Here is a 24,567-nt window from a genome sequence, read left to right as displayed (position 1 = left end):
TGATGTGCACCACAAAGGCTTCATGGGTCTGTGGCTTTCTGCCGGTTTCACAGAGCGTCCTCTGTGTGCACGGGGAGAAGGGTTGGAACGCCAGGAGCTTCCATCTCATGTCTGGATTCCTGATGATTACGCTTTGTTTATTCGTTGGGACCGAGTCCCCGGGAGATAATAAGGCCGCGACGCACCACCACGCCAGCGTCTTCCACCTCCGCATCTTCAAGTCTGGGCAGCTCCTTGGTCTGGCTCCTGATGTAGCATCTCTGGTGTTTGGAGAACCGGATTCCCATTAAACCCTGGAGATTGGACAGGAAAGACAACTTAATTATGCGACATTAATTAGTGAGTTTACCTGCTGTCAAGCGCATTTTCACCAGCCCCCCATTAACCTTTTATTAACAACCTTAAAACCAGTGATCCTTTTAAATCTGTCTACAATATTTCTGTATTGGCAAGTCTTTTTTTTTTTTTTTTACTTTGTTTTACCTTCAGATGTTTTCGTAATTTAATTAAATCAAGATAAAATTGTTCAATGTAAACTTTTTTTTTTTTTTTTTGCTTTCTTCATATTTACAGCCAATACTTTTTTTCCCCAAATTACCATGTTTTAGATGAACTTGCGCTAATAAAATGTTGCAACTGTATAATTCAACACTCAACCTTAATGTCACAACCATGCTGGCATGACAAGGCAGGTGCACGGAGAAGAGGACGAAGAGGTGACGAGAAGACGTGGAAGGAAGGACGCAATCGCAAGGCATCGTGAAACCGGGGTTTAATTGTGAAGCACAGGACAGGGGAGACATCCGATGCCGCCGGTGAACATGGGACATAACTTCCAGAAGCGAACAGGGCAGCTTTATACATTTGACACAGGTGAAAACGATTAGGGAACATTACACAGGACAACCGTGAAACTCCGGTCCGGAGTAACCCCTTTCTGACCGGCTCGTGACACTTAACCTCGAGCGTCACTTTTAGATGGACGATCCATTAGAACTGTTCTGGTCTTGGCGGAAGGAATCTGTTTAAACGGCAATGCAGCTTTTAATATCTGTCTGCTGGCCGAGTGAAGAGCTGATGAAGCAGTTTTGCCAATTGTAGTCTTTGAAAAGGCCGCACCAGATCATTCATAATCAGCTCCATTGTGGTGTATAAAGCTGATGTTCAGCTACTGAAGACCCTCTTCTGTATCTGATCGATACCTTCTTTCGGAGCGGAGTGTCCTCGAGCCTTCAGGCGCCTATTGAATCCCACCTTTTCACGTTCCCGCGTTATTCATTCGCGATTGTCCGCCGTGCACAACTCCAGTCTTTTTGATTGAAAGCATGAAAGCTGTTTCTCTAGACGTACCATTTTTTTAAAAACCAGACGCCAAATAAGAGAACAGTGGCGTGCAGCGATCCGGTGTCACGAGGAGCCCTGATTTCATCTTGAATTGAATTATTTCTGCTTTTGAACATCTTTTTCAATGTCACGGCTCACACCCATCTGTTGGGCGAGGCGTGGACGACGCCAAAGGAGATCGGGATGACACCAATCACGGCGAGCGTGCAAAAAAAAAAAAAGGAGTTTCTGAGCAGAGTATTAAAAAAAAAAAACGGCATAATGTTTATGTGTGAGATTATTGTGATGAGTCGCTGTTCAATTTGCCGGAATGGCGAGCCGCTACCGAGCGGGCGGGACAATCCGGTTGATGCGACACAATGATTACTGAACCTGGTCAAGCAGAAAATGAAGAAAAGACACTTCATTACCGGGATAAGAAATGGGAAAAGGATGTGATTTAAAGAAAGAAAACCCAACACAACAGCACCCCCCCCCCTTCCCCGACCACAGCTCCGCCAATAATTTCTTTAAAGGCCGCCGTCATGCAGAGAGACAGCGTTACGGCAAAGCGGCTACTTGATCGGAAGCATCAATCTCGGCCGAGGTTAAAGGTCACCGTTGCCGGCGTCTTGCTGTCAGATTGGTTAATAATTAGGGCTATCTGGGAAAACAAACACGACGTGTCGCCGGGACAGAACTGTCACGCTGAAGTTGTCAGCCGTGTCCATGTCTTTTCCGAGACGTTCGTCACGGAAAGTTTGGAAACTTTTGTTTACTTTTTGTACATGGCAGAATAATGACTGGTGTGTGTGTGTGTGTGTGTGTGCTGGCGGGTACGCGGGTGCTTTATATGCTTGTTGAATTCTTATCGCTAATTCCTTTTCCCATGATTCCTTGGGGCTATTCAGAGCGGTTGCCTGAGACAATAGAGCAGAAGGTATTTTCCAGTTTTTCGGGTGCCGTTTCGAAAAAACAAGTTCTGAACTCAGTGAATGTTCACTACAATGACGACGCCTCATTTCGTTTTTCACCACAGCCACGGTCTGCACCGCGTGGAATGCCGAAAGTCTCCGCCGCAGATTTACTCCGGCGCTGCAGGCCCAAACGAGAGGGAAAACAGCCTGTCAGTGCTGCTCAACGTCTACAGGGAGACGTGGACAGGGGGAAAACTTGGATTTCTCTTGGATGTCAGAGGTGAGAATTTGTATTTTGCGTCCAATTCCACGCGGTGCCTGAAAATCTTTTAATAATTAGAAACTGAATCACAGAATAACAGAACCCAGGAGTCTCGTTGAACAAAGAGGAAAAACTCACATTTTCAAAATCGTGGACCTCTAGGACTTCGTCGCTGCTGTTCCCCATCCGGAAGATCTCAACTCGGTGGGCAGGGTCGATCTCCATCACACCGTCAGTCTCCATGCCATCCAGAACGGCTTTGTACTGGTGGTCATACACCTGCCATGGCACACATATTACACAGTTTCACATCTGTAATGGGCCCTGTTCCATTAACCAGCCAAAGCCATAAAAACCATAAAGAAAAGAAACATGAACGTAAATTCTCCGTAAATTTCACTCTGCTCCTAATCCACAATGCACACACGTGTATATAGCATATATTGATGCTGACGTTGCCTTGGTAACTTACCGAAACTCAGCCCCAATTATTCATTTCCCCGTTTTGTGTAATAAAAACAGGACACGGCTCAGAAAAGTGTGGGTAGATGAGGGTAGATGTTTGCCTTTGATTTCCACCACTTGGTGAGGTTTTTTTTATTAAACAACTGTTTTAATAATTTTGCCTCCTCACAACACCAAGGAAAGGGAGGACCTGTGCTTGGACAAATTTTTATTGGATTACAGGACAAACGTGTAGGAATCTACTTGGGGAAAAGGAGTGAGGAAAGGGGGAAAGGAAAAGGCCCACTCCACACACTCCACATCTGAAACACAAAACGTCATGGCGTTATAAAGCGGCTACTCTGACCTGCCAAAGTAATTATTTTGCTGTTTTGCACTTAGTTTATGGGCAAATAAATATAAAACAATCAATCAAGTTGAAGCAATCAGCCTCATTTCAATAAATATGTTTAATTTATTAAATGACCCATACAACGAGGCACAGAGAACGGGGCAGTGGTGGCGGCCCCACATTCAGAAGGTTGACTGCTTCGAAGCCCGATCCGCCTGTCATGGCTGCCCACTGCTCACCAAGGGTGATGGTTGAAAGCAGAGGACACATTTTGTTGAGTCACCGTGTGCTGTGCTGCACTGTTTCACAATGACAATCACTTCACTTTCACTTACAAGCTGACCCCTTATTGAGCATTATAGCATGCCGTTACTGAATAATGAAGTTTCTGACATAAAACATTTACGTGTGTTGAAAATGCATATTTTCAACACACCAGCAGCATATGCTTTGCCCAAAAGACTATTTATTTATGATCATGATCTTTAAAGTGAAGTGATTGTCACATGTGATTCAGAGCAGCACAGCACACGGTGCACACAGTGAAATTTGTCCTCTGCATTTAACCCATCAGCAGTGGGCAGCCATGACAGGTGCCCGGGGAGCAGTGTGCGGGGACGGTGCTTTGCTCAGTGGCACCTCAGTGGCACCTCGGCGGATCGGGATTCGAACCAGCAACCTTCTGATTACGGGGGCGCTTCCTTAACCGCTAGGCCACCGCTGCCCCAATATGATCACTCTCTCTGCCATACCTGCTCACCACAGCTCCTTGCCTGCGCGGCCTTCTGCAGCACGCACGAGCGCCCTCATTCACTGTCCACAACGTTTCATACCCGCGGGCCATTAATATTCATGCCAGCGCAGGGCTATGATGAGAAATACGGCCCTGAGTTCATCTTAATCTGCCTCGGTGGCAATTTACAGTAGCAAACGCCTGCGAACGGGCGAAAATAATGAATTCCGTCTGCCGAATTCTGCCGATTGCCGCCGTCGTCCTGGTGAAGGTGCGTGAAGTCGTACCAGCCGCATGTAATGATCCTGTATGCAATATTAGTGCTAATCGGGGCAGAAGAACGGTCGCTGCACAGAGACATGACCATTAACATGGATCAGCCACGACGCGGACGTGAAAATGGCCCGATGGGGAAGAGGCAAGTAGAGTAATTAGCTGTGATTAAGGGTAATTACACTGTAAAGATTGTGTGGACCGACAATGGGGGAATTCGCCGAGGCCACTCAGCGACGGGCCAATTCGTTTTATTTATTTTACTATCATTGTTCCCCCCCCCCGCAGAGTAAAGAGCAGAAAGCCGATTCACGTGGGCCTTCACAATCCTTTCACGTCCTGGCCAATGCGCTGAGCGCCAGACGTAATGACTCGATTGGCGGAGCTCTGAAGTCTACAGCTGGGGATTTAAGACCCCGCTGCGACGCGACGTTTATGCCCGTATCCCTGTGGCAAATCATTGGCTGAGGGATGAGTCCATTGAGCGCCGCATCGTGCCTGCAACGTCCGCAGACGACGGCGGGACTGGAGACGGAATGCTTTGGCGTGATGGAATTTCGAGCAGAAATGCGGCAACGCAATTGTAACACTTTTGCGACTTTACACGCCACTCCGTGTAAAATGATGGCTGTTTCACGTTACCACACAATCAACTGCTTCCCCGAGTCAATCTTCAATTCTAAGCCTTCATTATATCGGTCAGAAAATTTGTTTACAGCCTCAAGGTTTTTTTTTTTTTTTGCCGGCGATGTTCGGAATAATAACGCTGGCGTTGAATTATTGAATTATCTTCCCTCCCTTCATGCATAGGAAAGCACAGGGAGATCGGATCTGATGCACAGAGCAAAGTCTGAAGACAATTCGGTGTATAAGCTGCTGTTGCAATGAGTTGAAAGATGGCCTTACAACAACAAGACTTTCTGGACGTTGCACAATCTCCCAGGTTTACTGTGCATGTGTCAGGCATTCTGAAATATTACTTCTTCTTTGGCGGACGTGTAACTGTAGAGTAAATTAGTGCATTTAATAATAATAATAAACAAAACACACGCCAGCTCGACCTGGATCGAATCCACACATCGTGAAGAATAGAAACTCCAGGCTTATTTCCCCTGCAGTCCTCAAGAGCCAATTCAAGATGGATATGTGCTACATCCACTACCTAAACATAATAAAATGAGATTTTTGCCAATCCCAGAAGATCTTGTGGAGTCCGGGCAGAGCGGAATAGGAAATGAGCGAAAACAGACTCCCGACTCATAAACAGAAACAAGAAATATAAACTCTCCACCTCGCTGGCCATAATGGAGAAAGAAAAAGACCAGCCTCCAGTCGCAGGAGAGCAGAGACAACAGAGAGAATTCCAGTCTAAAAGGAAATAAGCTGGACTCTTCATCCAGGAGCTACGTGATGGGTCCAGCCGACGGACATTGCTCATGGATGAACACGTGCGATTGTTGCGTCAAGGAAGCCGCACTGCATAGCTGCAGAAGAGCCAGCGGGCGTGGCGCATTCCGTCTCTCATTCCATCTCCACCACCGACAGGTGCATTAATATGGGGGTGGTAGTAGCCTAGTGGGTAACACACTCGCCTATGAACCAGAAGACCCAGGTTCAAACCCCACTTACTACCAAGACACTTAACCCTGAGTGTCTCCAGGGGGGACTGTCCCTGTAACAACTGATTGTAAGTCGCTCTGGATAAGCACGTCAGGAAAATGCTGTAAATGTAAATTTATTCGTCCACAGACCTCTGCGCTAAAACAGATTTCTTGACATTCATTTTATTTGAATGTAGATGTATGAACAAAACAAAAAAATAGTGTAATGTATAATCGCTCATTGTTTGGAATGGGACAAAACCTTATTTTGAGTGTGATGCTGAGGTGACACTGGACTAGCAGGTGGCACGATTGAAAGTGAAAGTGATTGTCATTGTGATACACTGCAGCACAGCACTTAATTTCACTGCATTCATTAAAGGTCCCCTGACATTAAAATTGCACTTTGTGAGATGATGGAACATTAATATGATTTCCCCCAGCCTGTCTATGGTCCTGCAGTGGCTAGAAATGGCGACAGGTGTAAAGAGTGTTTTGGTCGTTCTGCTTCAACTTCCAGAGAGCGACAGCTCAGGTGGTCGGATCTGGAATTTGTCCCCTTATGACGTCACAAGGGGAGAAACCCGACATGACTTCCCGTCTGCGCCAAACATTGTGGTTGGTGGATGGTGTTGATGAAGTCATTTCTGTGAATTCCACCTCAACTTCTACAGGCCGCTCTCCTCCTCGCCCCGCCTCTCTCCTCCTCATTAGCATTTAAAGCAACAGCAAGGCACCAAGGCTGAATTTCAGCAAGTGACTTCAGATACAGTATTAGGGGACAACTAAGACTGATATAAAAGCAAAAACCTTTTTCAATTAAAAGCACTGTTATTTCACCATGTTGAGTGCCTGTACTTCACTCTCCTCCCAACATGGCATGATATTGGTGGCTTTTGAATTTTAATCTTCAATTATTCCAAAATGCTTGTTCGAAATCAAACCTTGTAAAGGGCAAGTAATTTTTTTGCATTTTTCTTTTGCAGCTGATGTCAACTACATCATGTATATGTATATTATAGTATAATATGAAGCATGAAGGAGGCCTTTAATGGACTTTGTTGTAGAGAAACAAGATCATTTAATTATCTGTGCAATCATAAAATCTTTATGTAAGAAATAAAGTTTAATGTAGGAAAGAAATACTGTTATAATGTTGTTTGTGATAAATCCATCTGACAGAGGGCCGGGGGAAGAGTGTGAATTTCACATATCCAGGTCCAATAATAAGAGATTTACCAGGAAAAATAATCAAAATTAATACATAAATGGGCCATTTCATAGTCCCTCTTATAACAGTTTGTGATAAATTTGTCATCACTTGGGTTCAGAATGATAAAAGGGTTGTGGGGGTCATGGATGTGATGAATGAAGATATGAAATCACAAGAGAATATGAAAAGAAGCATCCCACGCTTTAATTATACCAATTTTTGAATGCTATTTAGGTGCTTGTGAATGTGTGTTGCCATGATTATCATTAAAAGGGCCAAAGTTTGGGACCTTATTTTGGCATTTTATAATGTAGTGGGGGGATTTTTGTATAATGAATAGATATGAAATGATCGTGGATAAACCAGAATATTAGACCACAAAGACAGTAATAAGCAGATAATTTGATCTATTAGTAAAAAATCTGAGTTCATTGGAAAATGACTCAGAACTTGTTGCGTCCGATTGAACTGGTTCCTGCCAATTAAAGACATGTTCAGAGGAAGTGTCCGGATCTTGGGTTTTCAAGACTGCTTGTTGTGCTGCGTTACATTTGTCTTCGCGATAAGCCGTTTAAGGAACTACTTGGGTGTCATGTGTCTGATTCCAGCAGCTTCTCGCCTAGTGACATCAAACGGAACAGCGTACGTCTAGCAAAGCCTGCCCTCCTAGCGTACGACTGATTGAAATGTCTGCACTGTGGCCAAGTCAATTAGTTTTGGAATTCGGTGGCAGGGTTTTGAGATTTCCTTTCTCCCGGCCTCCGCAGGGCGCCTCGGCGTTCCATTCAGGGCTACAACAGAACCCTTGTACCGCCGCAAATTATGATTTAACTGGGCTGCAACGCTCACTGCTCACATGGGTGGTCACATGAGCAGAGCAAATTTCTCCCTTGGGTTGAGCACTCCTCACCACTGTTGTTTTTTGGAGATTGCATACGTGCATGTGTGTGTGTGTGTGTGTGTTCTTTAAGTGCCTATATATGTTTTTAAAAAAAAAAAAAAAAAAACGTGTACTGCGCTACCGCCCGCGCAGCTCAACAGCTATATCTCTCTTATCCACCCCACAGCATGCCGGCCGCCATTATGAAAATGAAAGACTGCTTTATTAAATCCGCGCCGCGACTTTCATCTCTCAGGGAATAATTTCCCCCCAACCCGCTCAAACAGAAGGAGCTTCTGCTCAAGCAGAGAGGCCAGTAGATGAAGAGTAATGGCAAAGCGAGTGCTTGTGTCTCCCTCCCACCCTGGTGACAACAACGGGAGCAGTAGAAGAAGGAGGCAAAGGTCAAACGAGGAACCGTGCGGTCAGAGCTGCAGTGGAGAAGGTCCAGATGGTGCTCACATGTACAGGGTCTGCTGCTGGGGAAATATTTCCCATATAGTTGTTACGGAAGGCCGCATCTGGTTGGTGTTTAGAGCATTGTGGAGATCACTAAAAAATTATATCTCACATCGAAGACTACTGGAAGAGGGAGATGGACCCTTCAATGCCCAGAAGAGGTTATTTCTGATGTTATTTAAGTGAAAGTGAAGTGATTGTCATTGTGATACACAGCAGCACAGCACACAGTGCACACAGTGAAATCCTCTGCATTTAACCCATCCCTGAGTGAGCAGGGGCAGCCATGACAGGCGCCCGGGGAGCAGTGTGTGGGGACGGTGCTTTGCTCAGTGGCACCTCAGTGGCACCTTGGGCAGATCGGGATTCGAACCAGCAACCTTCTGATTACGGGGCCGCTTCCTTAACCACTAGGCCACCACTGCCCTATGTCCGTGCAGCATTAAAAAAAAGAAAAGAAAAGGCAAGTTAACAGTATGTGCGCACACATGGGTACGCATGGCGGGTTTAATTGCGGATGTGTATATATAGTTCCCGAAGATTGCCCCCTTATTTTCATTCCTACCCCACAAGTTCTTATAATAGTGCCGAGTTAAATTGGCTCTCGGAGCCACGAATCCCGAGCACTGAAGTACATAAGTGCCGTACACAAAGGCAAAGCCCATTCATCCCAAAACTAGGTGTGACACAGCACTACATGCTTTAATCGCCCCCAATATTCTCCAATAAAGCTGCGCTAAGGATGTCATTAAAATTCTCATTGCTCAGACTTGCGCTGATAAATATTCACTAGAAGTAAACGGTTTTACCTAAATTGAGGCAGTGTGGAATTTCAAAAATCCAATTATGATTTTTAATAGATTCCGAACGGAGACGTATTACACTTTTAAAATATCATCGCGGCCAGCCACGCACCGAGCGGAGCCTGTTGCGCCAGGGTAGATGCTGGCAGAGGTAGAACATAAGAATTGCCCATAATGAAAAAAAAACCCATAATGGAAGCGGATGTGTATCCCAGGAACGCTGAATTAGCCCGGCCCTCTATATTTACCTCCAGAGTCGTTGAGGCTTGGTAACGTGGGGTCCGGGCAACGTTTCCGGGGTATCAAGCGGGAAATGACCCACTTTCCCGCCTCCCTCGGCCCCCCGGGGGACCTCCGTCGCTCGCCACGTCCGACTACCGTCCGCGGCCGCTTTTAATTTGCCCGGAGTACTCAGGTCCCCTTTTCCGGCACCGGCGCATACATGACTAATCGCTCTGGCCATTTTAAACAACTCAAGTCCCGTCCCGCAATAAATCACCCCGACACCAGCTACCGTGCCGGTAATAGAGCCGCGTTCTGCGGGGAACGGAGGGAGCAATTGCATTTCCTTCTGGTCAGCGGGCCATTGTGAGCCTCCGCTCGCCGACCGGGACATTGTTGTCTGAAGTATTGTTTTCCGTTGGCGTTTGGCGAAAGAAAGGAATAACTCCGGTGCCCTTGGCCGCGCCTTTCGGTGGGGGGATTGTTTGTGTTATGTCCCGTCGATGTGGCTCATGGCGAGCTTGTGATTTACTTCCGTCCCGAGGTTATCGTGGTCGTTATTTTTGGCTTAATTGGGGCGTTGAGGAATCGCTGTCCTGCGTGTAAAATCGGCAAAATTGCTCCACCGCCGCCCTCCAATTTGTCTACATTTTGCGAGCGATCCGTAACAGTGACACGCATTCGGAATGCAAAAATGATATATTCAGCAATATTTACAATACAGTTACTTAGCAACAATGAAAATTCGTTTCAGAATACGTGTCAGTGCTGTATTTCATTGTGGAGTTTGGTGAATATGCTAATATGCCAGTTCTGGGACTTCGAACTATCGAACTTGCCATAAAACCCACAGGCATGAGCGTTGTGGTTTCTGCTTTTCCAAAAGTACTCCATAAAAAAATGCCAGTGAATCTATTCAATAATGTATTCCGTTACGGAACGTAAAAATTCAGAATTCAGCCGTTGCCCGACCCCGGCTGTATGACTCGGGGCGTGTTCGCTAACGTAGTCGACCGCTGGCACCGACACGGAAAAAAAAAAACCCTTCATTGTTCATCCCTCGATGGCATTTAGAGAAGAGTTTTCTCAAGGGACGGCAGGATTTTCAACATGGTACCCGTCTGCAAGACCCAACAGCTCAAGCCGATCCATAATGCATGAACCTGCCAGTCCCCCCCTCCCACGATTCTGTCATTCCTGTGCTGCATATTACACTCTTCTCTCTCTCTCTCTCTCTCCTCATGTCTGCACAGACCGTATGAAGTGGACTCTGAAGATATTCTTGCCATGTCAGTGATTGTTCTTTTTGAATAGGCCTTCTGTGTTTGAACATGACCAATCTTCTCCCACGATAAAAGTATCATGAATACAGCATGAAAAATTCATCAAAGGCCGCGTGCTAAGGCTCGGGCGCGCTTGGGCATCTCCATGACTGCGAGAGCGTCCCTCACAATTATTCAGGCCAGCTAATGCGCAGGGTGGGGTTTTTTTTCACGGGGGATCGCGCGACCTTCGCCCACCCGAGGAAGGTGACTCCCGGCCGGGCTAATGTCCACGTCTTCTGAAAACCAAACTAAAGTAACGTGGGGTTTGTGCCACAGCCGCAAGCTTCAGCAACTTTCCTTCGCACTTCAGATTTTTGACAGTTTGGCCCCAAACTAAAATAGCATCTCTGGGCGCCTGCACATGGCGAGCGCATTCCGGTTCGTGCTTCCTGCCACGTCGATCCCACGGGGCGTCGCACTTCACCCACCGCGTGGCCCAGAAAGGAAGCTGCAGTTGGTAGACAGTTTAAATGGCGCTCCTGAGCGTGAGATGCGGAGCAGGGCGCACTTGGGTGATGCTCTTTATCGCTCCGATGGCGTAGGTGGCCTGCAACCACGTGCGTGGAGCAGAGATGAGATTACCATGAAAACGGGAAATGTATTTATGTTTTTTTTTGCCTTCACGGATCATCTGGAATGAATGTCTAGGGCCGCGGCAGCACGTGTTCTTTTGCGAGGCTCTGAAGTGGAGATTTTTGTGTTTTGAATGTGGCGTGCAGTGATAACAGCACCGTAAATGCAGCAATCATCATAATCGCCATCCTGTTATAGCCAGTTAGCCCTGGTACATAATATATTCACCAATGAACAATGCACAAAACCATTTTATAGTAACCAAAAAAATTAACTCTTCACAGGGACATTATAGAGTATTTCACCCATTCTTCAGAATTTTCTGGTTCGTTATAATTACTTAACAATGCATTTTTAGATAAATCTTGTTTTTGGGGGGCATTATATAAATTCTCAAGAATGTCTGATATGTCAACGTTATCTAGAAGTCACCTCAGCGGGCACACAAAACTGGTGTCCTTTACATTATAAATCAAAATTACAAATGATATTATCTACAAAAAAGATAAGTGGACAACATTAAAATCAGTAGTTCTTTCCAACAGAAAATGATATGATGCTTTTTGATTGTACATCTAATTCAATTATTTGGTGTCTCATACAACAGGCGACTTGTATTGTTATTTTTAGCGCACATTCGTGTTAAATACACATGTATGGACTGGCATTGTCGGCATTTTTAACCTGCTGGTATCGGAATAAATCTGCCCTGTCCAGTGTTACCCCTAAATCCCCCTTTTTGTGTATAAGAGGGGCGATTGTGTCACCGTGACAGTACACCTTTACCTGACCTATCCTCGGATTTTATGTTGCGGATCCGGTGTAATATGTAGGAGAGAAGCTGCCCGGTGCCTGGACTACGCAAGACTAACCCGCCACGCTTTATATATACAAAGATATGAAGGCCATTTCGGCTCAACTGCTGGCCGTTAGCGGCTAAATGACCTGTAGTTTGAGGTGTTTCTCCAAAGTGGCAATTAGCACAGTTAATACCCTCAAGGCTCTTAAAAAAAGGCATTTACATGAAAGGGCTGTTTAAGTGTTTGACTATTGTTTTTTTTTTTTTTTAAATGACGTTCTCGAGAGGAGGATGGGTGCATCTCCAGCACGGTATCGTAATAATATGAGAATTGCAAACACTCTCAGAGCAGCCAAAATACACCCATGTTACACCTCTTCTCACCTCCCTCCACTGGCTCCCGGTAGCTGCTCGCATTGAGTTCAAATCCTTGATGCTTGCCTACAGGGCTGTAAATGGAACTGCGCCCTCCTACATCAACACAATACTACCTAGATACACTCCTGCACGCTCTCTCAGATCGGCAAACGAAAGGAGACTAAAAATTCCTTCTTCACGGGGTCTCCGATTCCAATCATGTCTGTTCTCCGTTGTTGTCCCTGGCTGGTGGAACAACCTGCCCTCCTCCACACGACTAGCCGAGACAATCACCACTTTTAAGAAGAAGGTGAAAACCCTCTTATTCCAAAAATATTACAGACAAATTTAACACATACACATGCATACACATTGAACAAACAAATACAAAATGTATAAATACATTATAATTTTTCTTAGTCTAGCACCCAACACTCTCCGAGCATGCTCTTCAATGACAAGTCTAAGCCTTATCAGGGCTCTTAGTTTGTATACTTGATATTCTATAGAAATCGAACGAGAATTGCTGGTGTCTTTGGATAAAAGCGTCTGCCAAATAAAGTAAAGTAAAGTAAAGTAAAGAGTGCAGCCTTGCGTTTTCTAGAGTTTAGGGCCACTGTAAGGCTTCCGGTGCATCCTCCACACGGAGAGCCCTAAGATGCTGAAACCCAGGCCTCCTTAGAGCCAGATTTAAACTCTGCACTGACCACCAGTGAACAGATGCATGAATCCAACCTGCTGAAAGCTCTTCATTCAATCGGCTGTATTGTGCATAATACACGGATCGGGGACAGCTCCTCGTCCAGGCAACGGTCATCTCTAAACTCGACTATTGTAACTCTATTGGACTCTATTGACTATTGGAGCCTCTGCAGTCACCACAAAACCACTCCAGATGGTCCAAAATGTGGCAGCCCGTCTCATCTTCAACCAGCCGAAACACACCCACAACCCGCCTCTTCTCACCTCTCTCCACCGGCTCCGGTAGATGCTCGCATCGAGTTTAAATCCTTGATGCTGCCTACAGGGCTGTAAATGGAAGTTCTCCCTCTTACACCAACACACTACTAGCCAGTTACACTCCTGCACGCCCTCTCAGATCTGCACACGATACGAGACTGAAAATTCCCTCTTCACGGGGTCTCTGATCCCAATCCACTCTGTTCTCCTTCGTTGTCCCTGGCTGGTGGAACAACTCACTCCATTCACTCCATTCGACTAGCCGAGCTACCACCACCTTTAAGAAGCAGTTGAAAACCCGCTTGTTCAAAAAGTATTTCGAACGAGTCCAACACACACACACACACACACACACACACACACACACACTCACAAAAAAACTCGTCTAGCACTTAACAATTCCCCTGCATGTTCTATTCCTGACAAGTTTGGCCTTATCGGGGCTCTTAGTTTTTTGACTCTCAATCTATGGAAACCGAATGAGAATTGCTGGTGTCTTCTCCTTTAAAGCGTCTGCAAAGTAAAGTAAAGTAAAGTTCGCTCAGCAGACTACAAAACTCTCTGCAAACCTTACAGTCTCACAATGTTAAAATGGCTGTAAAATAATTCTTATTCCATAAGTCATTACAGTCTAGATAAGTTGAGGTAGAAACTGGTTATGAAACGTGCGTATACTCGCTATGCAGAGCACGATGCGTCCACAGATTTTTAAAAACAGCGTCACGTTGCTTCATATGTGTTGTGTCGCAGCGATGAATTATTCAGTTGTCTATTTAGACATGTGTGCCTTGTCAGATTGGTGTCATGTAGAAAGAAACGGTTAGCCGTGTGATATTTTATTCATACTGAGATCTTCTCACAAGTCTTGTTTGTTTCTCAGTATGCTGTAGAAAAAAACCATGCGCCGAATCGCGTAGGACTCTAATGCACACGGTTAAAAATTAACTAAGACGTTTATGTAATCACAGGAAGGGGAATTCCCCGACCCCCCCTCGCTGTAAATCAGAAAAAGACGCTCTCAGACGCCAGTCCTGCCCTGTTCAGTATTTCATCAGGGAACATGCCACCTCTTCACGCTTCCTTATTAACAATGGCTGGAAAATATCTGGGGGGCAACAGCAACATTTGCATGCAATTTCTGGCTAAGTCGTGCCGTATGGAGTAACAAAAGCGCTTCCTGTTCAGCTCTGTCCGCTTTGTTGGGTTCTGGACTGGATGATCCGAGTTTATTCTCCTCCGATACCCAGAGCTCCCAGAACTCCAGCACTTTCACTTCAATCACTCTGGACTCTTTGCTCTTTCTACTTTACTGCAATTTTTTTAAACATTGTCTTTCACCCATTTGCACACCTTCACCCAACCAGTTACACATATTTTATGTTAAAGACATAAAAGATTAATATTTGGTTATGTTTGCAATATTTGCATATTGGTTCATTGTATACTCGCAACATTTGCAATACTGTGGTCTGTTGCAGTCGCTAAAAGTATTTCACTGCATATCATACCGTGTATGACTATGCATCAGTCAAAAGTCAAAGTCAGCTTTATTGTCAATTCTGCCACATCTACAGGACATACAGAGAATTGAAATTGCGTTAGTCTCAGACGCATTGTGCATACAAGTAACATTAAATACAACAATGACATTAAATACAAAAGGTATAAAAATAAGCAAATGTATAAAATTTAAAAACACAATATACTATAAAGGCACATGGTGGAGAATAAAGGCACATGGTGGAGAAAACAAATAAAATTTGAATTTGAATTAGAATTTGAAGCCCGAGATCGGATCCATCTCTTAGTGGTTGCCTGGTAATCCATATTGCACAATGCAAATTTTTATAAGACATGATAGTTTATTGAACATTTAGCCCTTATTGGGCTATTGTACAAGCCTCCTAAAGAGTCGAGCGGCCCCAATAACAGCAGAATCCTGGGACTGGGGGATCCAAAGAGCAGCAGGGAGATTGGGGAGCACGCTTGGCGGCAGCAAGTGAAATTCGGAGAGGCGGAGGAGGAGAGAACGTTTCTTTTTCCTGTTGAGAAAGTGTGTTTGAAGAGCCGGGGTCTGCGCAGCTCCTTCAGAAGCAGCCCGGTAAAAATGAATGGAATTTAAGAGAAGATAAGTGTTTTTCCTGTTCCCCGCTCACCCCCAGTGTTCCGTTTCACTTCGAAAATTCAAGCAGGCACCCAAGTAGCAGAAGATGATGAGATTTAAGGGCCCGGTACTCCCACACGCACACAATAAATTATGCTCTTTTGATTTTAGCCACATTCACGTCTCTCTGGCCCGAATCTGCCCACGGCTTGTAACTTGAAGGCAGGGTCATGAAAGAGTTTGCAATGATGCAAAATCTCTCAGCACCGGGCAACACCTTCACTGACGCCGGCTTTCAAGTCTTTAAAGTCACGTCGAAAACAAGCCATTTATTTTTCAAAACTCAAAAATAAATAAATGCTCCGTGACGATGGAGAGGTTTAAACGATCATCGCGTTCTCGGTCTTGGCTATATTTTCTCTTAGACTTTGTTGCATGTCAGATTTAATTATTATATAAATGCTTGAAGCAGAATTCTGTCACATAATGGAGGGGGGAAAAAAAAGAGCTGGAAAATGCCACATAAAAGCGCCCCTGCTTTTCCTAAATACCACCTCCATCCATCAGCGAAGAAGACAAGCTGAGAGCTACACTGACAGGACTCTTTAATGGCGGCCGACTGGCACCTGCAATGGCGAAATAAATAAGCATTAATAGACGCGCCGCGGTCCCCAGGCTCGCCCATCTCCACCCCGCGTTTTCATGACGCCGCAGGCGATTGGCGGGACTGCCGAGAGCCTACGGGACACAGGGGTGCCGTACACCGGCGTGCACCGGCGACCATTAGGCGTGAGCAGGTGCAGTGTTGTTCATTAGACGCCACCTCCCGGCTCGAGGGCCTTTAAAGCCCGACCCCTCATGAGCAAGGTGGGCGACTCAATAATGGGAGCGAACCTCACAAAGCCCGACGCTCACGCGCCTCAGATGCAGTTTGGCCACGACTTCGGAGGCCGAAGGAAATGCGGCGACGGAACAAAACAAACCAATAAAAAAAAAAAAAAAAGAAGGGAAAGGAAAGGATGGAGGTGAAGGGCCACTGAGGCGGTGCACTGAAACGCTGTCTTTCTTCCTCGCTCACCGCCCAGCGAGTTCCAGCACTTCCACAGTTTGTTGTGCTGCTTTCTGCCCAGTTCTTTCGACTGCTGCAGGGGTCGTCTCTCCTTTTCTTTGTAGTCTCCAGAACTTCTACTGCCCCGCTGCCACTGAGGCCACTACGTGCAGCGTATAGCGGCTTTCAGCGGCCTGTCTCAATTCCAGCTGCAGTCTAGCCGTTATTGACCACGTCCAGAATCGGTTTAATCTAGTCAAGCTTCAGTCGACTAAACAAGTCAGAATTATCCATGACTATTTTACTCTTATTTTCAGTAATGCAATTCTGTACCTAGTAAAATAGCCAAAAACTTTTATTTTAATCAAACCGACTTCATAATTAAAACAATTGTTATTGTTACCTTATAGACTCAAGAGAACTTTCACCTGCTAACTAACCAGGATAAATCTGAAACGGGTCTTTATTAAACGAGAGCACATACCAAAAGGAAACAGAAAGACTTGACTTGACTTGACTTGACTTGACTTGACTTGACTTGACTTGACTTGACTTGACTTGACTTGACTTGACTTGACTTGACTTGACTTCACTTCACTTCACTTCACTTCACTTCACTTCACTTGGCAGACACTTTTATCCAAAGCGACTTACAAGACGAAGACACCAGCAATTCTCATTCGGTTTCAATAGATTGAGAGTCAAAAAACTAAGAGCCCCGATAAGGCCGAACTTGTCAAGAACAGAATAATAATAATAATACTAATACAAACTAGATTTTGTTGATGAAACACTAAGAGTGCAAAAGAACCACCTGTATCTTGAAGAAGAGAACACGGTCTTTAATGACGTTTTCATCAAAAGATCTTAAACTGGGAGGAGCCAGATGATTGACAGCTGTCCTTCACACTACTTCCTCATTCTAGATTATATAAATCAAAACTTCAAATGCACAAACATCATTACCATTGCACTAGCAAACAAGCTCCACACTGAGTGCACCGAGCTTGGAAATGGAGCCCCAAGTTCTTTCTGCCTCGTGCACGTGGTTGTTTTTGGTTACTCTACCATCATTGCTTCCGATGCCTCTTCTTGGAACATGTAAAGCAGAAGTAAATGTATTACAATTGGTGATTTTTTCTGTCCATTATCAAAAAAGAAAAACCAGACAATAATGCAGAATAAATTCATCTCATCCTGGTTAAAACCGTACTGTTCTGGGTCTCATAATCGACGCATCTCAGTGCAGACGTGCACAGTTCAGAAGCAATGCAGTGCAGCACGTAATCGATTATTTAAAACGACGTTGCGCGGTGATTTTCTGGCTGTACGGAACTCCCCGTGATTATTGCGCGTGTCCATAACTCCATATTCGTTCTCGTTTTTTTGCAGCAAGGACGATCCCCCGCGGACCCCTCCGACTTCACATCAGTAATGAGGACGTGGTGAAGAACTCTCTGCAGACTGAGCCACTTTGCCTCGAGTCGGGGAGAGGATTTGGGTTGTTACCTCATGTGATTAAAACACACACTGGCGGGGAGGACGGCGGGAAGAAGCTCTTTATCTTCCCCGAGCCTCTGTAACAACATATGTTTGCAAGTAATTAAAAGAAGTTCCCAAGTGATTAGCATGTCATATTGAAATACAATACGCTCAACAAATTACCTTTCCATGGCAGTTTATGCAAAAACCGGGCACAGGAGACCACTAGCACTTGTGCTGCTGCACTCGGGAGCAGAAGGAGGCAATCTCCAGCAATATTGATGTATTGACTTCTAATTAGTTTGTCAGGGGCTACAACTTTTGAGAGCATGGGAATAATTAATGAGGGCTTGCGGGCCGGTCGGAGAGCCTCGGTTTTGGCCCGAAAAGAGAAGGGGCGTCGCGGCCGCCACGGGAACGCTGCGCTGAAATATGCAAAGTCGCCGATTGAAATATTCATAGCCGAGTTTGGGTTTCTGAGCAAGTTGCACCGCTGGTGTCAGCACTTAGCCTTTAGCATGCAGGGTGGAGAGGCCACAAACAAGGCAACAAGTCTCTGGCGTCTTTTCTGATGCACACGGAACGTCTGCTTCTGCTCGCCGTTAGTTCTCTGCCCGTCTTCGGAAGCAACCGGGGGCAGGAAGTCACGAATCTGGGCCGCAGATGCGGCCTGGCTCCCCCGTGGGCTGCAATATTCTCTGAAAATCTTCGAGTTTAACGTCCAGCTAGTTCTGGATCTCGTTCTCTGCCCAGATGGTGATGTTTCCTCATTCGTCCACAGTTTCATTTTAATTAGAGCTGTCTTCTTTGTGCATACAAGCTGTCCAATCAGCGTCCATAAGTACAATAACAGAAGCTCGGGTCACGCTTTTTGCATGAAATGTATTTTTCATACTAAGCAGCGTGCCATTATTTTTATTCACCTCCACTCAAACTGTCCATTATCAATATAGATAAAATAATGTTTCGCTGGTGCCAGGCAAAAGAACCTTATTTTTGATGATTGTAATATTGCTGTACATGTAATGAAATGTGCAGAGCCACTGAAATGGTGCTGAACCACTGAAAAAAGTTGGAAAAGTTCAGACATAGTTCTGTTGAACTAAAGGTTCCCAAAGAAAAAGCACCATGAATCTTATCTGGACAGGTCCAGGATTTCCTCATTTGTCTTGGTGACACATTTATTTCTTTTTTTATTGTTGTTTTATTGGGAGCCTCTAATCAAACTCAAGTAGCTGCGTTTCTGAAAAGCTCCGCCCGACACCCACAGCCCCACAATACCGACAGCCGCGGCCTGAGAGAGCACAACTTATTAAAATGGAGAAGATGGCCCGACTAACTACGCCATGAAATATTTAACAAGGACAATTGAAGAGATGTTCAATCCATATCCTTTAAGAGGCTTGTGAAGGTGCTGGACTCTCGCTGACTCGGCAGCTTTGGTTAAACCCAGTCAGGACAGTGATGTCTCTTTATTCATATTCATGTGCCGTGCAAGGATACAGGCTGAGCCCAGTTTATTCTCTTTTTTTTTATGTTTTTCTCATCCTAACGGACACTGTAACAGACAGAAAGGTTGTTGCTGCCACAGGAACTTTGGTGAACTTACCAGACCCCTGGTTTTATTTAACTGAGGTGTTGTTGAAGCACGAGAGGATTTTTTTATAATAGTTTTACAAATTACATTTTACATCTTAGGTTTTAGCTTCAATAATTAATTGCAAATAATCACAATTAATTCCTTGCAAAATGTGTGAATATTTAGATACAGACTTTGAAACAATTGCCATTAATTAAACTTAAGCAATTATGCATCATACATTCATTATCATCAAATATCTTCATAACCTTATCTTCATATTAAATCTTGGCTTTGTCGTAAACAAGAAGCAGTCAAAGAAGTTACGACTATGTAAATCAATGACCATTTATCGCTATATTTACATTTATCATAAAACTTAAACCAGGGAAAGGTCAGACGGTTACAAATCTAGTTATTATATTTTGATTTCTTTTTTTGTACAGCAACACCATGTGGTATGAAATTTTAGAATATTACTGCATTGTGTGGTGATACATGTCAGAGCCTGTTTGGACCTGGGTTCAAGCAGCACTGGCCACAGAGCAGGGGCAGGGGCAAGGGCAGTGGTGGCCTATCAGCTAAGGAAATGGACCCGTAATCGGCCAAGGTACCACTGGGGTCCACTTTATGAAGGTACCGTCCCCACACACTGCTCCCCGGGCGCCTGTCATGGTGATGGTTAAGTACAGAGGACACGTTTCACTCTGTCACCGTGGGCTGTGCTTCACAATCACTGATCTCTGATCACAATCAATTTATCTCTGATAGCAGTTTGCACGTCCTCTGAGCATGTGATACAAGTAATTAACTGTACAAATACAGTATATTTTCATAGTCAACGTACTATATCTACAGACTGATGGCTACCTTCATCAGCCTGATGTAAATAGCATATTTTACAGTCAACACTGCTTTTTACAGCAGGGTATACACTGGTAGAGTACACAATTATGCAAAAATACCCACAATCCCACACAAAACACTTCTGCAACCATAAATACCATACAGCAGTTTAGCCATTTGCTGCTTGCTTTAGTTGAATCCCTTGGTTTTTGCAGAAGTGCCTGTTCATAAATTAGTACCAACTGGATTCCACAGTTTGACTTGCTGGATGAAGCTTGGAGAGTAAATGAGCTTTTTTCTGTGGGAAAGATGAGAATGAAAAAACGATTTTTGCAGAAACTAGACTCAGTCAGCGGGGACTGAATATGATTTTTGCAAGATAAGTTGCAGGGACAAGAGTTTACCCCAATTACAGGCAGAACGGCCAGAGAACCGTGGGCAAATTGGAATGTCGTCCGTGTTCTTAGTGGACATCAGGCCTTAAATTGGACAGAAGTGGCAGGGCTACCGGCACAGGAGTATCTGAATTTTAAGAGCTCTTTGCTTTCACTAAATCAGCCAGTCCAGTGCCACTGTGAACGTTGATGTCTTGGTTGCTTGGTCGAGTTTCATAAATGCAGAAGTGCTCACCTTAGTTGGGCTTGGGGACCAAATGAATCTCAGACTGAAGATGCAGAAGGTCAGCATGAGGAAGACCAGTCCCAGAACAACGGCTCCCAGGCGATAACGGCGAAACCTGGGCTGATTCTCCTTGCCAACCTCCACCTAGCACAAGAAAACAGCTTGTCCAGTCATGGCTATACTGTGGTTAAAGACCACACCATTAAGGCGATCACGAGATCCGACATGGCTTTGCAGACCTGCAGTCTGAATTCATCTACTGTCCATTCTCCACGATTCAACCTCTGAAAGCACCATGGCCTGCAGTTCAAGGTCAGAACAGAGAAGCTCCTGCTTTGTTGTGACCAAGAATGCAGAACAATTTAAATAAATGTGTGATTCATATGATTTCCTTATATGATTTTATAATAATTTTGTACAATTCAATAGCAAAAAATGAGTTGAGCAGGCCTTAATGGCCAGTACATATACTTTCAAAAGTGGCACATGCAACTGGTGGTAGTAGCCTAGTGGGTAACACACTCGCCTGTGAACCAGAAGACCCAGGTTCAAATCCCACTTACTACCCTTGTGTCTCTGAGCAAGACACTTAACCCTGAGTGTCTCCAGGGGGGGACTGTCCCTGTCACTACTGATTGTAAGTCACTCTGGATAAGGACGTCTGATAAATGCTCTAAATGTAAATGTAAACTGGTGCCTTGAAATGACCTAAAACATTTGGGAGCGAATGAACAAAACATCAGAGTCGAAGCAGTTCGGAATTGTGTCGCATTCAAGGAAAAAAGCAAACAAAGCCTAAAAAGATGCCGCAGAGTTTTATGCAAGTTGCCTTTTTTCATTTTGGTGTAAAAAAAAAAAAAAGTTATTATTCTGAATCTGGGTGCTTGAAAGTAGCTCTGCAGAGTGAAAAGCACAAAAGGTCAAGAGTTTTATTTTTCCCTTTCATGGTGACTGCTCATCCCTAAAAGATGATTTTGTGCAGAATCTGGTTCCGAACTGAAAGTGCGTTCTGTCCGCAGCTCCTTGTGGAAGCAGGCTGGACGCTATGAGCTTTGTCAGAAGTAACAGCAACGTCGGGGTAGGGTGGGAGTAACCTGGCGGGTAACATACTCGCCTATGAACCAGAAGACCCAGGTTCAAACCCCACTTACTACCATCGTGTCCCTGAGCAGGACACTTAACCCTGAGTGTCTCCAGGGGGGGACTGTCCCTGTAACTACTGATTGTAAGTCGCTCTGGGATAAGGGCGTCTGGTAAATGCCGTAAATGTAAAATGTTTATCCTTCAGAGATGCCCGACTTCTTGGTTATTAAAGCCGCCCCCAGATTTTCCCTTTGGACTTGATTCCACCAAGCTTAGAGCCACATGTTAATGAAGACGAGGTTTTGTCCTGAGCAGTGGAGTTTCCTTTTAGAAGATGCCGCCTGGAACTCATTTGTCCCGCAGACTCACACCCAGCTTCAGTCTTCATGAACTTTTTGCAAATACGATTCTCATCATGTTTATATGTATAAAATCTATATTTCAGGCAGTATACTGCACAGAGTACAACATTTTGGCCTTTACTAATTAGTCCTGGACAGACTGCGGAGGGCACTGAACCACACCTCCAGACGTTCCCAGCCCAAACCTGGCAGCGTGGACGAAGGAAGAGGCGCTTGCGCAAGCAGTGGAAACTTGACTAGAGGACAACGTTCCGGCTGCTCGGAATGTGGACAACTCGGGACAACGCTCAGGCGTCTGGCAGTAAAATGGTATTAGATGGTTTCGGGGGTGCGGATGAGCCTCAGGGTCCCCGCTGTGCCGAAAGAAATTGAGTAAGACTTTGGGAAAAAGGAACGTGTTTGTTGTGAATGAAGGCGTGAGATGGAGAATGAGGAACGTGTTGCTTCATATCAGAGAGAGACCGAGGGAATGACGCCGAACGAGGAGGAATGAAGTCTAAAGAAGGGTGATTGATGCAGGGATGACATTGGACAGCAGAAGATCCCTTCTGGAACCCGAGACCATGGAATGCAGGAGAATTTTTCCAAAACACACAGACCGTTGGTGAAGGTCCAGCAGAACTATCCGACCACCTTGATCGCATGATCACATTAGGGCAGGAGGAGTGTCTCATATCCTCCAAACTTTTCAAACGAAGGTTGAAGACTTCAGGAAGCCTGAACTTGGCAGCATTCTTGGAAAGCCAGAACAGAAGCTGAGAAAGTATGGTCTCCAGAGTGAAATAAACATGAACTGCATCCATCGTTCCTCTCTCCTTCTCATGCACCTTCATCCTTCTCTTGATTTTCTTCTGGGTGTTTTCTCTTTCACTCCTTCCCTTCCCTCCAGTCTCCATCTCTCTCTCTCTCTCTCTCTCTCTCTCTCACTCACTCTCACTCTCTTTACTCTCCAAGAACTGCAGGGGCTACAGCTTCTCCATGAACACACACACACACACACACCTCCTGTCCATTGTTCTAAATGCGTGACAGTAAAATACATATATATTAAAAATTACATTATTAAGTTATTGTTGTTAATGAACAATGAGACTTGATAAAAAAAAATGATTTTCACATAACCGTCATTTTGCAACAGATATTTGTTCATTGCTGTGCTTTTCAGGATGATTATGATATTTTATATATATAAATGTTATATATATATATAAACAGTGCATGAGCACATTGCTTCTGGCACGCAACCCGGCATGCAACCGTGGTTTAGCAAGGCATCACGAAAAAGACGTGCGAAGTTTCTACTTAACTCACATCTTTCCAGAAGGCTTGTTGACCGCTTGACTGGGTGCAACGCTCCATCTCCGGGCTGCAGTGAACAGAGCCGAGGCGGCGGCGGCGGGCTGGGAGTAGCTCTCGGAGCGAGGGAGGCTGGGACTGGGGTGGAATTACTTTAACACTTGTGGCTCCCGTCGTCAGCCGAGCGGACGACCCCTGCAGACGCGAGGAGAGAAGAGACTTTAACACATGCACGGTTGGCACTGGCGCTGTCCTAATTGCGAGCTCCTTTAATTCGGCGGCATTTGGTTGAAAAATGCCTCGCCGAGCCCGGGCGACGTCTTTACAGTCGGGAGCTGCCGGTTCGCGGTGCAGATATAATTCACGGGGAAACAGGGACACATCTGGAAGCATCTGGCGGAAGGCCAGCCTCCTTAACAAATAGCTCGGGGACGGCACATGCAACCTCCTTCTTATGAGTGCCATAAATCTGCCAAAACGCAGAATTATAGTAAAGGAAAAAGTGCACCTCCCTCAGTTCCTCTGTAATCCTGGAAGGCTTGTAATGAATTGTCACCCCTGGATCTGTCTCACGGTTCGACGTTCCTTTATTGTCATCTTATATTTCCACGTAAGGACCAGTGGCAAGAATAACCAAATAAAATGCACTC

General features: G+C 45.1%; 1 protein-coding gene across 1 annotated transcript in view; it reads right to left on the bottom strand.

Annotated features, from left to right (window-relative positions):
- LOC114768537 (leukocyte cell-derived chemotaxin 1-like) overlaps positions 1-24,286 on the bottom strand; it is a 43,379-nt gene extending 19,093 nt beyond the window's left edge. Inside the window, exons 1-4 of the mRNA XM_028960890.1 lie at positions 23,933-24,286; positions 21,186-21,320; positions 2,641-2,781; positions 186-293 (exon numbers count right to left, since the gene is read on the bottom strand). Coding sequence (XP_028816723.1) covers positions 186-293; positions 2,641-2,781; positions 21,186-21,320; positions 23,933-23,980 — 432 coding nt within the window. The 5' untranslated portion in view covers positions 23,981-24,286. The remainder of the gene's footprint in view (positions 1-185; positions 294-2,640; positions 2,782-21,185; positions 21,321-23,932) is intronic.
- Between the last annotated feature and the right edge of the window lie 281 nt (positions 24,287-24,567).

Source organism: Denticeps clupeoides, chromosome 18 (genome assembly GCF_900700375.1).
Source record: "Denticeps clupeoides chromosome 18, fDenClu1.1, whole genome shotgun sequence".
Lineage (NCBI taxonomy): Eukaryota > Metazoa > Chordata > Actinopteri > Clupeiformes > Denticipitidae > Denticeps > Denticeps clupeoides.
Note: the sequence above shows the minus strand (reverse complement) of the source record. Positions and strands in the feature narration are given on the sequence as shown.